Source organism: Haliotis rufescens, unplaced genomic scaffold (genome assembly GCF_023055435.1).
Source record: "Haliotis rufescens isolate VD_foot unplaced genomic scaffold, xgHalRufe1.0.p SCAF_8, whole genome shotgun sequence".
Lineage (NCBI taxonomy): Eukaryota > Metazoa > Mollusca > Gastropoda > Lepetellida > Haliotidae > Haliotis > Haliotis rufescens.
In genome coordinates this window covers 21560959-21579435 of record NW_025964372.1, presented here as the reverse complement: position 1 = coordinate 21579435, position 18477 = coordinate 21560959, and the positions used below count along the sequence as shown (strand labels likewise).

Sequence of the window (18477 nt, the reverse complement as noted above, 5' to 3'; positions counted from 1 at the left end):
GTCAGACTCGGTGACTTTGTTGAATAGAAAAACAAAGAAGGAAGGGCATTTTGAAGCCATATATATATTTATTGTGCTTATTTATAACAAAAATTTACTTTTCAAGTTGGTACCAGCCCCATTCCTGATCACAAATGGAGAATATTCCTTGGCCCCTTGAAGTAAAAAATATATAAAAAAACATGAGGGTTCATTTTCATTCACAGAATGGAAACAGTTGAAAGGTGAAACATGGTTATCAAAAGTACTGATACATTGCTGCCATTTTGCACCTGAGACAAATTCTTAATATGACAAAAACTAGGTGTATCAATCTATACTAACAAGGTCATCTGAGGCAATCCTGAGTATTTCATCACTCCTACGTTCCTATTGGAAATGGGCCACGAATATACACGGTAACTTGGGCTGTAATAGTACACTTAGTAGTTGTGATGTGAAAGTTATCACAGTGACCAACAAAGCAATGTGTATCTTTAAACCAACTTTTTTTAAAAACTTGGCTTACAAATCCGCCAAGTCACAAAAATTGAAAGGTAAAAATATAAAATAAGTCAAAGCAGTGTTTTTAAATAGCTGACAAGAAATAAGTAAAATGTTTTTAAAAAAAGTAATATACTGTCGCTGTCAATATAAATAAATTATCTAAAATACTTTAATTAATACCTGTTGCAAATTTATCTTCCCCACCCTCACATTTACTTGCCTACCTACTTAACATTTTAATTAAGGAAAAATATAAAATATGTTTGAAATTGGATTATATATTATTTAATTTTTTCGTTCCACTGACCTTACTTTATGGGCCAAAAATCTGTAAACAAAAAAAACAAGAAGTCTGGCCTTAACATTTTGTGCCGAGATCCCTTAATGGACTGGGGTCGTGGCCGATAGTGTGTGACTGTGGATTGTAGCTCATGTCACCAACAACAGCTTGCCTGCCGCGACTCGATTTTTTACACAATGCTATTACACAGTTGTAATATTGATGATCGTGGCGTTAGACAACATACATTATTCATTAGCTGCCATCAGGTATATTGTAAACTCAGCATGTTGTTCTTCAAATCCCTCCCATCGTTCAACCATTAACAGGAGTGATTTTCTAAAACATTTAGTACTAAAAACAAAACACATTTCATATCAGAGTGAAAAGTTCTAGTCTGATAAACTGTCTAGCTCGGAGTCGGAAACATCTTCAAACTCTTTCTTCAGCTTATCAATCTTGTTCTTTCCGCTGAACTCTCTCTTGACCCCTCGGGGCAGAGAGCGGCAGGACGTCAGATTGATGAAGATCAGCTTGGGGCACAACTCCAGCACCAGTCTGAAAATAGGGAGTTAGATCAAGTACTTTCAGCCATGGGAGCCGTGCCAATTTACACTTGTCAGAGGGGTACACAAAGTATGTGATCTGGACTACCGGTTGTTGGACTTTCATTAGATCGCTGGTGATTAGGTGTGTGCTGGTGATTAGGTGCCTCACTCTGGCAGGATGGGTTTGAATCCCAGATGGGACTCAGACCAAAAATGTACTAGAATCTGTACTTTACTGAGAAAGTGTTTTCCCAAATATAACATTTCTAATTAGAACTGTATTTCAGTTACATCACAGTGTGTCAGCAAAAGCATGATGCACGACCTCGCGATTAGTTTGACTATCAAAACAGCACAATAGTATGTCTATACTGAATCAGTAATAATTAACAAAAAAAGCTGAAGTAAATAAATGAGTTAAAAAACACACAATGTGACGAAAGATTACACACAGAGTTCATTAGGGATTGACTGTTTTGGGGGAGAGGGATGGGATATTTTAGGAGATCAGAATATTTTTCTGTGCCTGGAACAAGAATTTCTGTCCCTGTTGCCATGGTTGCAAGACATGCACGACATACATTCAGAACAACCAGTGAATCCTTATTGTTTATTTACAGCAATACTACTTTTTTCCAGTAAACACAATAATTTTATATTTTTAACACAAACCTGTCATTTGATCAGTAACTAAAGATATTAAAAATATGTACCCCGGTATTGTGTAGATTTAACAACAAATTTGTATGTAGCCAGCAGGGCTTAATCCTTTCAAAAGTTACTGGCCCTTCTCCAGACTAACTGGCCCTTCTCCAAGCTAACTGGCCCTTCTCCAAACTAACTGGCCCTCCTACAGACTAACTGGCCCTTCTCCAAACTAACTAACCCTTCTCCAAACTAACTGGCCCTTCTCCAAACTAACTGGCCCTTCTCAGACTAACTGGCCCTTCTCCAAACTAACTGGCCCTCCTACAGACTAACTGGCCCTTCTCCAAACTAACTGGCCCTTCTCCAAACTAACTGGCCCTCCTACAGACTAACTGGCCCTTCTCCAAACTAACTGGCCCTCCTACAGACTAACTGGCCCTTCTCCAAACTAACTGGCCCTTCTCCAAACTAACTGGCCCTTCTCAGACTAACTGGCCCTTCTCCAAACTAATTGGCCCTTCTCTAAACTAACTGGCCCTCCTACAGACTAACTGGCCCTTCTCCAAACTAATTGGCCCTCCTACAGACTAACTGGCCCTTCTCCAAACTAACTGGCCCTTCTACAGACTAACTGGCCCTTTTCCAAACTAACTGGCCCTTCTACAGACTAACTGGCCCTTCTCCAAACTAACTGGCCCTTCTCCAAACTAACTGGCCCTTCTCCAAACTAACTGGCCCTCCTACAGACTAACTGGCCCTTCTCCAAACTAACTGGCCCTTCTCCAAACTAACTGGCCCTCCTACAGACTAACTGGCCCTTCTCCAAACTAACTGGCCCTTCTCAGACTAACTGGCCCTTCTCCAAACTAATTGGCCCTTCTCTAAACTAACTGGCCCTCCTACAGACTAACTGGCCCTTCTCCAAACTAATTGGCCCTCCTACAGACTAACTGGCCCTTCTACAGACTAACTGGCCCTTCTCCAAACTAACTGGCCCTTCTACAGACTAACTGGCCCTTCTCCAGACTAACTGGCCCTTCTCCAAACTAACTGGCCCTTCTCCAAACTAACTGGCCCTTCTCAGACTAACTGGCCCTTCTCCAAACTAATTGGCCCTTCTCTAAACTAACTGGCCCTCCTACAGACTAACTGGCCCTTCTCCAAACTAATTGGCCCTCCTACAGACTAACTGGCCCTTCTCCAAACTAACTGGCCCTCCTACAGACTAACTGGCCCTTCTCCAAACTAACTGGCCCTTCTCCAAACTAACTGGCCCTCCTACAGACTAACTGGCCCTTCTCCAAACTAACTGGCCCTTCTCAGACTAACTGGCCCTTCTCCAAACTAATTGGCCCTTCTCTAAACTAACTGGCCCTCCTACAGACTAACTGGCCCTTCTCCAAACTAATTGGCCCTCCTACAGACTAACTGGCCCTTCTACAGACTAACTGGCCCTTCTCCAAACTAACTGGCCCTTCTACAGACTAACTGGCCCTTTTCCAGACTAACTGGCCCTCCTACAGACTAACTGGCCCTTCTCCAGACTAACTGGCCCTTCTCCAGACTAACTGGCCCTTCTCCAAACTAACTGGCCCTTCTACAGACTAACTGGCCCTTCTCCAGACTAACTGGCTCAAAACTAAATGTTGGAGGCCATGACTGAGTTACCCAGAGTGATCTGACAATTTTAGAACTCCTCACCCCTAAAACGTCTTTTCCTGCACTCTGAGATATAATCCTGGCTTCCATTTGCCTCATGGCGATTTTATATCATTCTACCGAGATTATCTTTGAGTTAACCATTCACAGGAACTCATCCTGCTTAAATATTTTCTCATCGAAATTACATGATTCATGAGCAGTGTCCAATTAAAAAAATTAAAAATATACAGAGAAGGGGTGAAATTCTGACAAGCCAGACGGCCATCTCCTTTATGTTTCAGCAAGTCTTTCGTAATTTTAATGGGCCAACAGTTAAATTGACCCCTAGTGTATGCAAGCTGAGAAGCTACATTGGGTACTTTTGCACAGAGTTCACATTGCATGAGCTTTTGTACTCCTGCAACTCAAAAGAAATTGAATCATGGTTATGTTGGATATTTTATTCAGTCTATCTGGAGTATGAGTGAATGAGTGAGTGAGTGAATATGGTTTAACGGCGCTTTTAGCAATATTCCAGCAATATCACGGCTGGGCACACCAGAAATGGGCCTTCACATTTTACCAATGTCGGGAATCGAACCCGGGTCTTCGGTGTGACGAGCAAACACTTTAACCACAAGGAGTACGACAGGATAAAGGATACAATATTTGTGAACTGGGGCATCCATGAATCTTTTTAGCACAATCAGCAACCAAGTGTTGTGATACTGTTGTTACTTACTTGACAGGGGTAACTCCAACCGAGGTGCCGGCAATGTTGAGGTGTTCTAGAGGCGAGGGTTGGTCCCCCTCTGCCAGGGCTGCCACGCCCTTGTCCAGGTTCTCGGGGAAACTGTTCCATGATAGATCTACATGGGTCAGACTGTGCCTCCACTGGACAACAGAGAAGCAATGGAGGTATAAGGATTAACTGACGGCCGATAAGATGGGTCGATGACAATACATCAATGACAACTATCAAACTTGACATCAATTTGCGTGATTATTCATAATATTGATAGGTGAAAATCATACGTATAATCACCATGCCATGTTAATACCATATACTGTAAGAACATATTAATAAGTCTACATCTAAACTAGACTGTGAGTTACCTCTCTTAATCCAGGGATTTATCGAAATTAAGTGCCCTTGCCACGGAACTTTTTGTTTGTTATGTTGCTCAAATTGGTGAGTGAAATTAAAGTCACATCTACTTAGCCATTACATTAGTTATGACTATACAGCATGAGTTCGGAAAGCTGTAATTCAAATTTTGGGATATTTACTGACACCTGGTTTGGCACCTTCTGGAATAGAGATTTACGCAGTGTTGGAAGGTAAAGATGGTCAGAGTACCATACAATACTGGTACAACTTATGTAAAAGTATTAATAAAGATATAGAGCTTTGTTGGGCCCTTTTTCTTGTAACATGCATGAATTGGTGATCTTTTCTGCCTTGGAATCTCGACAGGGAGACTGTAGACCTATATTGTAGAAAGTTCAAAGACATGCATAGTGTACTGGGGACCTATTCTGCCCTGGAATATGCATGAGAGACAAGCATGGTGCACAGGGGACCTATTCTGTCTTGGAATCTTCACAAGTTTACCACAACTGATAGCAAAGTCTCACCTTCCTAAAGACCATGTCAAGGTCAGCATATTTGGTGACGGAGCTCTGTGACAGATGGAGCTGCACGAGATGTGTGACGGGAAGATGTTGCAGTGACGTCGTGGACAGGTTGGTGCAGCCTCGCAGGTCCAGCAGTCGCAACTCCACCGATGACTTCAGCAACCTGGCCAGGCATAGGAGAGTGAATGAGTACCATACCATGCTGTCAGCAATATTCCAGACAGGGGATGCCAAACATGGGCTAGGAATCTTGTACCCAAGAGATAACTGAAGCTGTGGGTCATTGGGTTTAATTCTGATCTTTAGCAGTATTGAATATCACTTTAAACAGTATATATTTACTGCATCACGGCATACCAGTATAATGTGAATGGAAAGCCTGAAGTGATGCAGGTCTTAGATGTTCACCACTTTAGTACAACCCACAGATATGGTGATGGCTCCTACCAAAAACAAAAAGTTTTGGACTTCTGCCATGATCAAATACAAGTATGGCTGTTCTTGTCACTCAAAACACCATTCTAATTTTCTCCCCTGCCTTAGGCTGTAACCCATTATTCATCTCGATGCTCACCTGGACAGGAAGTCGTCATCAAACCCTAGCGATGAGTTGAGCCCCGACGTGCTGACGGCCAGACTCACTTGCTCCAACTGTGGAAACCCAGGGGACTCTGCCTGCAAAGCAACAGTCAACAACATTCAACAACAATTCGACTGGAGTAGACTAACATATAGTCAATAAAATCATTTGTGACACAATTCATTTTTCTTCTCTTAAAAATATTATGTTTGTCCTCATTTCAGAAAGCTGGCTGGACTTGCTTTCTCATAATCTACATGGTTTGGGCTTCATTCCACAGTCATGGAGCAGGACTATGACTGGGCCTGAAGTTACATCTGGTAGTGATACAATACACATATCCACCGCCTCCGTGGTCTGATGGTAGAGCGTCCGCCCGGAGAGCGGAAGGTCAGGGGTTCGATCACCAGCTGCGTCATACTAAAAGATGTTAAAAGATGGTACTTGTTGTTACCCTGTCTGGCGCTCGGCATTAAGGGACAAGGACTGGTCTAGTCGGAGTCAGTATACTGTGTCTGAGTGGGGTATTCATGTTAGATTGTGGCATGGTATCTCAGTGGGCTAGCACTATAAATCGGCATCAGCCCGGACTAGTACAAACAGGCACAAACGTGCATGCACATCATTATATAAGTGCAATACACTTGCACACAACGTTAAACCCCATAAGACAATAAATAGAAACCCAACCACCATATATACTCAGTACATTGAAATTTAATCATAAAAACAGCAGCAGCAGCATTCACTTAAAACTCTCATAAATAAATATGTAAACAATAATTTCAAACAGCTTACTGAATCATTACACAAAAAAAACTGTAGTTACAACATGAATCAATGATATCGTTTGACGCAATAATTCAACACAAGTTCAGCTCATTCGCTAAAGGCCTGTCGCAAAAGGCATGTCGCTAAAGGGCCTGTCGCTAAAGGGCATGTCGCTAAAGGCATATCACTAAAGGACATGGCCTAATGTTTTGGATTATGGACACACAAACACAAAAGAAATTGCTTTGTTAGCCAATCAAATGCCATGGAATCACTTGCAATTTATTTATAGTGAGTGAGTGAGTGAGTGAGTGAGTGAGTGAGTGAGTGAGTGAGTGAGTGAGTGAGTGAGTGAGTGAGTGAGTGAGTGAGTGAGTGAGTGAGTGAGTGAGTGAGTGAGTGAGTGAGTGAGTGAGTGAGTGAGTGAGTGAGTGAGTGAGTGGGGCTTAACGCCGCTTTTAACAGTATTCCAGTTATATCCCAGCGTGTCAGCTTAATTTGGGAGGAAAGCTGGAAGGGATGCAGTTCACAGAACTGTACCACTTCGGTGAAACCCACGAGATCGTGTATGGTGCTGACAAACCTAGTAACATAATTGGGGCGAACCAGGATTCGAAACCCACAATCATATGTTTCTGGCATCCCCAAGGGACGCAACTCTGCCAGCGAATCACGGCGCCTCAGACGACTGGACCACCCGTGCACCCTATTTATAGTGAATAGTCTGGATTAACATCTGCATAAACAAGGGATGGGGTTTCTGGATTAACAGGATTCAGACTACCGAGGTTTCTGTACCCACCTTGAGTCTCTGGGAGACATATGAAGCTCGAAACTTGGAATTCGTGAGCCGGAGAACTCGTAACTTTGAACAGTGAGCTTGAAATGCCTCAATGTTGAGGGACACAAAGTCTGCAGAGAACACTGCATTAGATACATCCAGGGTCTCCAGGCTAGGGCAGGAATTCTGTGGAGTGACACAAATGGGTTGATTATTCGCTTACTAATACCACATTGTCTATGTAACATCATAGGCATAACAAAACAGGTGGGTGTCAAGGGGCTTCAGATAAATCCTTAAGTAATGAGAAACATCCCTGGCAATACTGTCCTTGTCTCCGTGCCCGGTAGAGATACCGCATACCTTTGACTGGTAAGCATTACCTGACCCCCAGAGTATGCATTCTTTCCTTTAGCTTGTTTAGCTGTACAGTCGTAAATGTATCACCAAAATGTATCACCTCAGAGGTGAATCTATCAAACTCTGTGTCACGCAGCTTTCGCTTGTAGCATTATCATAATAGTTGGCTAGGTCATCACAAGCCAGCACATCATCTTGATCCTCTCTTGAATCCAATGAGCAATGATCCATGCCATTGACACTCAATCAATCAAGTCACGGAGCGTGACCATCTGATCCATTTGGTCACCCTACATGACTAGCATTGGTTGCTGGGGGCTATTCTAACCCGAAATCCCCATCATGTAAGATCAGCATTGGTTGCTGGGGGCCTATTCTAACCCAGAATCCCCATCGTGTAAGACCAGCATAGGTTGCTGGGGGCCTATTCTAACCCAGAATCCCCATCATGTAAGATCAGCATTGGTTGCTGGGGGCCTATTCTAACCCAGAATCCCCATCGTGTAGACCAGCATAGGTTGCTGGGGGCCTATTCTAACCCGGAATCCCCATCATGTAAGATCAGCATTGGTTGCTGGGGGCCTATTCTAACCCAGAATCCCCATCGTGTAAGACCAGCATAGGTTGCTGGGGGCCTATTTTAACCCGGAATCCCCATCGTGTAAGACCAGCATAGGTTGCTGGGGGCCTATTCTAACCCAGAATCCCCATAGTGTAAGACCAGCATAGGTTGCTGGGGGCCTATTCTAACCCAGAACCCCATCGTGTAGACCAGCATAGATTGCTGGGGGCCTATTCTAACCCAGAATCCCCATCGTGTAGACCAGCATAGGTTGCTAGGGGCCTATTCTCACCCAGAATCCCCATCGTGTAGACCAGCATAGATTGCTGGGGGCCTATTCTAACCCAGAATCCCCATCGTGTAGACCTGCATAGGTTGCTTGGGGCCTATTCTAACCCAGAATCCCCATAGTGTAGACCAGCATAGATTGCTGGGGGTCTATTCTAACCCAGAACCCCCATCGTGTAGACCAGCATAGGTTGCTAGGGGCCTTTTCTAACCCAGAACCCCCATCGTGTAGACCAGCATAGGTTGCTAGGGGCCTTTTCTAACCCAGAATCCCCATAGTGTAAGACCAGCATAGGTTGCTGGGGGCCTATTCTAACCAAGAATCCCCATCGTGTAGACCAGCATAGATTGCTGGGGGCCTATTCTAACCCAGAACCCCATCGTGTAGACCAGCATAGATTGCTGGGGGCCTATTCTAAACTGCAATCCCCATCGTGTAGACGAGCACAGGTTGCTGGGGTCCTATTCTAACCCAGAATCCCCATAGTGTAGACGAGCACAGGTTGCTGGGGGCCTATTCTAACCCAGAATCCCCATAGTGTAGACGAGCACAGGTTGCTAGGGGCCTACTCTAACCCAGAATCCCCATAGTGTAAGACCAGCATAGATTGCTGGGGGCCTTTTCTAACCCAGAATCCCCATCGTGTAGACCAGCATAGGTTGCTAGGGGCCTATTCTAACCCAGAATCCCCATCGTGTAGACGAGCACAGGTTGCTGGGGGCCTATTCTAACCCAGAATCCTGACGAGGGCATGGGACTAGTGGCCAAGTCATAGAATTGAATACTGTACCATGAGTGTTGTCAAGAATGTAGGGAATCCCTTCAATGTGTTGCCGCCTATTGTCAGGTGACGTAGATTGCCGCCAAGTTTCTGAACCAAGTTCTTCAGACACGACACAGACACAGCATCATTCTGAAAGTATAAAGTTCAAATATTTATTTATGCCACACCAAGTTGTGTTTTTGTTTTATGGATGATCCTTCCCTATAATGACGTAAACCAGAGTACAATAACAAGTACATAACAACATTTGTGAATTTTTCAAAATTAAAACCTTACATCATTGTAAAGAAGGCTGTTATGAGCATCAAGTGAAAACAATGTCTGATGGTTTCAGAGAGGAAGGGTAAAGGCTGTATTTGTCACCAAATCAGCAGCGGCGGCCATTTAGAAATTTTTAACATGAGCACTTTATTTTGTTATAGCAAGTGACATGTACAACATGGACCATCAAACCAGTGGTTGATATGATGAGCAACATCTCAGATTTTTTAGGACGATGACACACAATGAACAAAGTCATCAAGTCTGACCACCTAATCCATTCAGTCGACTCTTTCAACAATCATTGGCTACTGAGGACATATTCTAACGTAGAATAGCAATGGGAACTGACCCCTGTGCAGAAATGACACTTACTGATGTAAACGACAGGTCCATATCTTCAATATCACAACAGTTGTTGACAAGAGCGGTAATACCCTCTGATGTCAATTTCTTGCAATATGACAAGTTAATGCTCTTCAAGAGAGGACACTTTTCTGACAGCACCTGAAAAAAAAATAATAGTCAACTTCTATCATGATTTCAACATGCTGGTTTCCAAATTAAGCTGACAGGCATTGATATAACTAGAATACTGTTCAAAGCAGCGTTGAACTAAACCACTCACTCACTAATCTGTGCAGAATGCTGAATGCTCAAAGGGTATATTCACAGTGAAAAAGGTTGATCAAAAGTTCCACAATACACAATAAAACCATACACAATATGTTAAATTTGTTGTCAGAGATCGGCCGGTAATGAAAAAATTAAGTTCAAAAGTCAATGAAAGTAAAACTTTTTTTTAATACTAGTTACTTTGCAATTATATACCCCTTCTGTGCTGCTGTGTAATATATAGAGATTCTCACCCAAGTGCCTTTTGATATCAAATATAACAACAAGAGTTGATAAAAGTGGAAAAACTCCTAGGCTTGCCGAAAACCAGCATTGGCGGCATTGCTATTTATCATCCAACATCATTCTTCCCACTTTTTCAGTTTGTAGACAGTAATAAGCAGTGTCTTCAGTGTAAAAAGTACTGCAAACAGCTTCTGCAGCAGAGCCATTAGTGATGTCATTTGATTGTGACGTCATGGTAACCAGTGACGTCACAATGGTCTGCAATGAATTGTGATGTAATTTCATTGCAGCGATATATACAGTGTAGATATCGCTTGATCTCACCCAAGCGATATCTACTGTGCGAGCCAGTTTTGGATGATAAATGCAATATACACAATGAAATCCAGACTGTTTTCTAAATGTTCGGTCTTAGTAGAGGGCGCATAGAAAGACTACACTTACAAATTGATAAGGGATCACTTATTGGAGCAGGCGCTTAGTTCAGCGAATACGGTAGTCTATAATACCAAAGACAGAATGAAACTGGTGTATTACAGTTTGATTCACAAGGATTACCTTGACAGCCTGATTTGTGAGGTTCTTCCACATCGACAAGGACAATGTCTGGCACTGACTCAGACGTTGATTGGCTAGATATATCAGAGTCTGGTCTTGTGACTTGATCCAGCCATATGATAGGTCCACTGTATCCCATAGCAACGGGTTCTCTGCAAGCTCCCGCCACATGCAACACACTTTTGCTGCTCTGACAACATGTAAAAGCGGGAGTGTGATGTCATTGGTTGAAAGTGTTGTTGTAAACCCAGAATTTATTTCTATTGTCAAAGCGATCTTTTACCTTGTATGAATGTGTGACCGCTTGTACTAGCCCGGACTAATGCTGGTTTTATAGTGCTAGCCCACTGAGATACCATGCCAAAGTTTATCATGAATACCCTACTCAGACACAGTATACCGACTCCGCATCCACCAGTTCTTGTTTTATCCCCTAAATGATGGGCAATAGGCAGGGTAACAACAAGAACCATCTTATGTTATGACATGGCTGGGGATCAAACCACTGACCTGCTCTCTGGACAGATGTGATACACGTGTTTGTTTTACTTCATCAATTGTGAAAAGTGAAATGTTAAATTGAAAGCTTTCCGTCTTACCACTTACACTGAATTTTTGGCCAACAAATTTGAAAACTGATAAAATACAAAAGGGATAAATTGTCATGAAAAAATATTAACTAATCACATCCCCGTAAACATAATTCCAAGAAGCAAGAAGAAGGTGGGTTCCACCATCACCTACCGACAAAGGAAAGGCAGAGCTCCATCACTGTACACCACCATCTTGAATATCTTCAGCCACACTTCTGGTGGCAGACGGCCCTGGAAGTCAGATGTCAACACGAGAGATGCTTCATTTTGTGAAAGTCTTGCTACCTTCTTGGCCCGTGTGTCAGACTGGTCATGTGACTTCCTTTTTCCTGTCTTGTTACCATGGTTATTTCTTGATGCTTGCTTTCTAGTAATATTCTTACTGAAACAGTAATACTATTTTTAGAGTGACTAGTTGATGGATGAGTGAATGTTGTTTTGTGCCACAGACAACACTATTACAGCTGTAAATAATCAAGCTGGACCCGACTGAAGTGTAGTTGATGATACACACCCTGATTCCTGTGGTGCTTCTGGCATAGACTATGTCCCGAGTTTTTTTGTTTGTTGATTAACGCAGCACTCAGCAATAATCCAGCTATATGATGGCAGTCTGTAAATATTCAAGTCTGGACCAGCCAATCTCGTGATTGACATCATGAACATCGATCCTCGCAAATGGTATATGATGACATGCATCAATCAAGTCAGCGAGCCTGACCACCCGATCCTGTTAGTCGCCTCTTAAGACAAGCATAGTTGCCTTTTACGGCAAGCATGGGTGGCTAAAGACCAATTCTAACCAGTAACCTTAGCTTGCTGTGAGAGATAACTCATATGAATTAATTGGTAAGTCTTACTCAGTTACTTGATTGATTGCATGATAATCTAACTCAATGGCATAGGACAATGCTCTTGATGCCAATCACTGGTTTGTCTGGCCCAGATTTGTTCATTTAAAGGCTGTCGTCATACAGATGGAATTTGCACAGTGTTGCTTTGAACAACAAATAATACAAAACAAACCTTACCACACCTATAGGATTAGTGATGGGATTTTGTGAAAAATTTAAGATTGGTCAGCAATCAATGAATGACAATGATTGATCAAGAAATAGCATTACAGTATAGATCTCACATTTAGAGTTTCATTCTCTGTATCCATCGTGTAGATAACAATTAACAAAATAACAAAATGTTTCATTGAAACTTCACTATACTCTGCAAAACAAACCAATCAATCATCCTGGGACACCAAATATGGGCATAGCATCTTGTACTATCTATACCACACAGCGCTAATTATCTTAAGATCGTCACGATGTGGCTGAAATATTGCCGATGTGACGTTAGATATTAACTCACACACTCTTAAGAGTGACAAAAATGAGAGTGCTGGTACTCAATGGTTTGTAATTTCTCTCAAAGATGACTTTTGAGTAAAACTCTTTTGATAATAATTATCAATTTACTGAACTTGGGTTATGGCTTCGTTCGATGTTTGTTGTTTATTTAGTTATGAAGTTGGTACTAACTCGTCATCAAGACCTGCTCACAGCACAGTCTTTTGAACAGCAATACCCAAACATGACATTTTCTTTTGAGTTGGGTGTCACTTTTTGTTTTGCAAAATGTTATTCAATGAGTCAATTCATTTTCCATTTCTATAGGATGAAAGAGAGAGAGAAAAGTTGTACTGATGTGAGGAGAGGAACATCTGCGTGACGAGGCAATGCTTTAACCACGAGGTACCCCACCATTTACCATCAGTCTAAAACAAGTTATATCAGACCAGTACCTATTGGATGAAGATGGTCGCTCTTCATCAGAAGGGAGATAATCCGAGTCCTCTGAGTCACTTGTGGGACACTCATCTCCATCTCGAGGGTTGAAGGAAAACAGGACTTGTTTTTTGGGGTCTTTTTTGTATCCCAGAATTCCTCTCTCTGTTTTCCGTGGCATTATGCATACAATCCCTTTCGTCCTGTAACAAGTCCAAATGCCATATGTATATTATCTACCTGAATCAGTAAATGACCAGTGACTCTTCAGCATACTGGGTATTGTTGTTTTATGCCCAAGTTTATAATCAGTCCCAGACGAAGTCTGTGGAAAAATGATCAAACTTCTGGTCTGAAATTACCAAAAGTCTGCTGTAAAAAGACTTAACCATTTCCCTTTATTTTTCGTTCAGTAAGAGTGAGTGAGTTGGGTTTAACGCCGCTTTTAACAGTATTCCAGTCATATCACAGCATGTCAGCTTAATGTGGGAGGAAATCCCCAAGTGATGCAGGTCTTAGACGTTTACCACTTCGGTGATACCCACGAGCACGGGTATGGTGCTGACAAACCTAGAAACATAATCGGGGCGAACCGGGATTCGAACCCACAATCATAGGTTTTTGGCGTGCCCAAGGGACGCAACTCTGCACAGCGAATTGCAGTGTCTCAGACGACTGGGCCGCCCGTGCCCCCTTGTCCTGTAAGAGTGAGTGAGTACGGTGTTACGACACTTTTACCCATATTCAAGCACAATCACAGCAATATTCCTGCAACTCTGCACAGCGAATTGCAGCGTCTCAGACGACTGGGCCGCCCGTGCCCCCTTGTCCTGTAAGAGTGAGTGAGTACGGTGTTACGACACTTTTACCCATATTCAAGCACAATCACAGCAATATTCCAGCAACTCTGCACAGCGAATTGCGGCGTCTTAGATGACTGGGCCACCCGTGCCCCCTTGTCCCGTAAGAGTGAGTGAGTACGGTGTTACGACACTTTTACCCATATTCCAGCACAATCACAGCAGGGAACAACAGAAATAGGCTTCACACATTATACCCATGTCGGGAATCGAACCTGTGTCTTTGGTGTGACAGGCGAACACTTTAAGCACTAGGCTACCCCAGCGACCCTCATCTAGTAAGAAGTCCAAATGCCATATTATAGAAGATTGTATATTATCTACTCATGTCATCTTATCAGTAAATGACTAGTGACTCTTCAGCAAAGTGAGTGATGTTGTTTTATGCCTCAGTCAGCAATATTTCAGCTGTCAGAGTTGCCTGTCTATTCTGCCCCCGATTTCCCAAAGAATAGGAATGGTAAATGGTTATAGAAAATGTATTAGTTTCTCATCATAAATAGATCACCTCTTGAGCAGCTGTATTTTCAAACACTGATAAAAGTCTTGCTAGAAGTTCACAACTACCACATTATTTCCACAGCGCCACACAACTTGAAATATAAGTGGGTGTCTCAATTTCTCTGGTTAGAAATTCTTCTTCATTATGTTCATATCATTTACATGCAGGGAATAAATGTAAGCTGTACACAGCAAATTTATCTGAAAACGTCTAATCCCAGCATAATGGTTATTAATTATATGGTTCATACGATTAGAACACTTTAGAAATAACAAACTGATTGTGGAATATTGCTTACTGTATTAATTTATACATATACATCGTGTTCATTTCATAGGTTGGTTTCTATTATACATATTATTTGAATCATATGCATGGCTTTACGCGACACAGAGATGCGTGCCCACTACGCAGAAATGTATAGAATTGACACTGAAAAATTATCCATTGTACCAAATTTTTTACAAGAAATATAAATATATCATAATTAGTTTCATGACATACCTAAAATATCTTCAACTGTCATCATGGTCATTCTCTATTCCATCATCAAAAGAACACAAAGAGAACAAACAAACAATGATTGTAAATAATATTGTCAAGAATTAGTTTCTGACAATTCATTTTCTTAATAGTTAAGTATTAAATTAACCATAGTTGTTTCCTTTCGTATAGACAAATTATGCTTTTGTATATTTACATTATCCTTTTGTATGGATACATTACCCTTTTGTAGATACATTATCCTATTGTATCAATACAATCTCACCTAATGATACAATCCTCATAACATGGCACATTGTATTGCGAAGCACAATACCTCATGATAATACCTCAAAACGTCAGAACTTGATCCATTGTTATTAAGTTTATTAAGCACATCTATTCAAAATATTTATCATTATACAAAGTAGCATAATCCAGTTTAAAGTGAGTGACAGAATTTACTCACAGTTGGTTGTGTGAGATTCCTATACATGCACAGAGTATAGAACATGAATGAGGGAATAGTGTTGGTTGTCAGTATATATTGCTAAATCTAGTCTGATCTAGTTGTAGCTGGCATATACTGGCATGTGTTCTATAAATAAAAAAATGTCTTCTCAGCACTTTCTAAAATTGTGATAAATATATTGATGAGTAATGAGTTTATCGTTCTCTTCGTTGAAACTACTAACATTGCAAGTTTGACAAATATTTTAGTGGAGAAAGCAAATTCAATTTCAATGTCATATCATCGACATTATTGTAATTTCCTATTTTGCTGATTTTTTCCCCAGTGTAATTACTGTAAACATAAATAGTACATTGATCCGGAGTGTGCCGAAGTGAGCATGGTGAAAAATTCATAATTTAATTCACGTTCAATACAACTGATCGATAGCGCGAACAGTATGCGTACATTATAGATATTCTTTATAAATGTACTACAATCAGAACTGCTAAAATAATAAGTCAATAACACGAATTAGTGTCGTGCGTTAAGGAAATACTACGGTTTTTTATGACAACAATTTGTTCTTGATGCTAACGGGAGCGGCCAAATCGGCCATTCTTTTTTTCCATCAATGGTTCACACCTTTATTTCGTCAAACAACATGACCGACGTCACCCATTTGAAAGATGATATAAGTAGCTATTATCACTGAGTCGAAAAAGTGGCACAAAGAACGTCAACACATTTCGCAATCTGGCGGGGATTGTAAACTTCCGGGTCCACTCGTTCATAGAGACTCTTCGCTGTCTATGTGTTTTCGTATTGGCTGGTTAACCGGGACACCTTTCTAAAATCTGAAATCGGATAACTGCTAAACCGGACACAGATCTAAAAATGTTGCACTGTCAAACACTGGCAGTTCATTCAGTTGTTCCCTTCAGAATTCGTGACGGTATACTACAAGGACATTTATAAGGTACCAGGTCACCCCAACTAAAACTTTCCTTTGTATTACTTTGATAAAATTACCTGTAATTAAATCTCATAGTTTTCAATAGCAATTCTTCCTCAAAATGCATTGCCACGGAACTCAGCATTTGAAATCTTTAATTGTTCATGTCTTTATTTAAACGCCCAGTGACAATTATTGAGAAAGAACAACTTTTCTATAAATATAAATATTAAATGTCGCGTTGGCGTGTTCTTCAAATTAGGTGCTTTTGTCATTTGAAACCCTTGACTGACCAATCAGAATCTAGTATTTACCAAAATTAGCATACGACCACCTCTTCTCTGTCGATCTGTTGTATACAGGGAAGCCTCACTTACACGTGTTTCACTCGATATATCATTGAGTTCCACGAATTCAATTGTGGTGGCACGTGACGTTGGTCACAAGAGGAGATGGATGGGTGACCGTGTTCGGCAGCTTGACTCCTGGGCCCACTTGCACAAAGCGATCTTAGCGCTACAACTATTGTAAGCCTATGTTAAAGTATGGGAGTTACGATCATCTTAGCGCTAAGATCGCTTTGTGCAAGTGGGCCCAGGGCTTATCGAGGTCTTCGGTCCTGCCCCACACAGAAGCACATGTGATGTCTCCTTGGACAAGTGACTTCGTTCGAAATATGCCTCTGTTCACACAGCAGTCGTTCAAACACCACTACTTGCACAATATGTAACTGAACAGTCAAGGGTTTTTCCTCTATGTTCCTGGCAACCTTCATATCGACACGATTTTCTAAAACCACTCCGCTTGTCTCGATTACGGATTTTCAGCATGTTCATGGCCTTGAGTACTTCGAGTTAACGATTTTTCATTGAAATGCGTTTTTGTAGATACCTACAGCCAAATATTCATCAATACTTCGAGGTTCTGCAGACAATACGTCCTTTCGGCACATAAGGAATTATAGCTAGAAATGTAATACTAGTGTTAGTGTAGGACATATGGCGTCTCAAGTCGCAATTTCACAGTTCAGGGTGAGTGGGTGAGTTTGGTAAAACGCCGTTTTTAACAGTATTCCAGTTATATCACGGCGTGTCAGCTAGCTTAATGTGGGAGGAAAGCCCGAAGTGATGCAGGTCTCAGACGTTTACCACTTCGGTGAAATCCACGAGCACGGGGATGGTGCTGACAAACCTAGAAACATAATCGGGGCGAATCGGGATTCGAACCCAATTTCTGGTGTGCCCAAGGGACGCAACTCTGCACAGCGAATCGCGGCGCCTTAGACGACTGGGCCACCCGTGCCACCTCACAGTACAGAGTAATGATTGGTTTGTTTAACGCCGCACTCAGCAATATTCCAGCTATATGACGGCGGTCTGTAAATGATCGAGTCTGGACCAGACAATCCAGTCATTAATATCATTAGTATCGATCCACGCAATTGGGATCGATGACATGCATCAACCAAGTCAGCGAGCCTGACCACCTGATCCCGTTAGTCGCCTCTTACGACAAGACAGAGTAATGAGCAGAGTGAATATTCATTATATAATAACCTAATACTATTGATTGACTGTCCGCCATACGGTCAAATCAGCCCTCATCGTTTAGAAACACCGGCTTACCAATACGGGATTTGAGCGAGCCAATACAGCTTTGACGGGTCAATGCGCGTACAGCTTTTGCGCGTGACTGCATTCCTCATATTACAACCACAAGGCGATAGACTGCTGTCATCACACTTCGTTGGAGCTGGGTCCTGTTATAACTGTGACATTTCTAAACCTTTACCTGATCTCCTGGG

The 18477-nt window shown here is 41.8% G+C and overlaps 1 protein-coding gene across 2 annotated transcripts; it reads right to left on the bottom strand.

Moving 5' to 3' along the window:
- Positions 1 to 48: 48 nt before the first annotated feature.
- On the bottom strand, positions 49 to 16517 carry LOC124115739 (F-box/LRR-repeat protein 6-like). 2 transcript variants are annotated; one of them, XM_046476841.2, is made up of 11 exons: positions 16364 to 16517; positions 13440 to 13625; positions 11793 to 12023; positions 11049 to 11238; positions 10005 to 10136; positions 9375 to 9497; positions 7395 to 7559; positions 5816 to 5916; positions 5242 to 5404; positions 4346 to 4497; positions 49 to 1324 (listed from the first exon to the last, which is right to left on the bottom strand). In XM_046476841.2, exons 2-11 carry the CDS (start codon positions 13601 to 13603, stop codon positions 1159 to 1161), a joined length of 1587 nt encoding a protein of 528 aa, XP_046332797.2. In that variant the 5' UTR covers positions 13604 to 13625; positions 16364 to 16517; the 3' UTR covers positions 49 to 1158. The 2 variants fall into 2 exon arrangements, with proteins under 2 accessions (XP_046332797.2, XP_048245101.1); XM_048389144.1 differs by lacking the exon at positions 16364 to 16517 and adding an exon at positions 15737 to 15920.
- Between the last annotated feature and the right edge of the window lie 1960 nt (positions 16518 to 18477).

Bases quoted from the DNA above. Each gene is read 5' to 3' on its own strand.
- LOC124115739 (XM_046476841.2), bottom strand. From the start codon at position 13,603: ATGCCACGGAAAACAGAGAGAGGAATTCTGGGATACAAAAAAGACCCC. The intron at 7,560-9,374 runs GTACAGTATTCA...GTCACTCCACAG, and splicing joins CATTCTTGACAACACTCATG to AATTCCTGCCCTAGCCTGGA. The intron at 1,325-4,345 runs GTAAGTAACAAC...CCCTATTTTCAG, and splicing joins GTTGGAGTTACCCCTGTCAA to ACTGGTGCTGGAGTTGTGCC.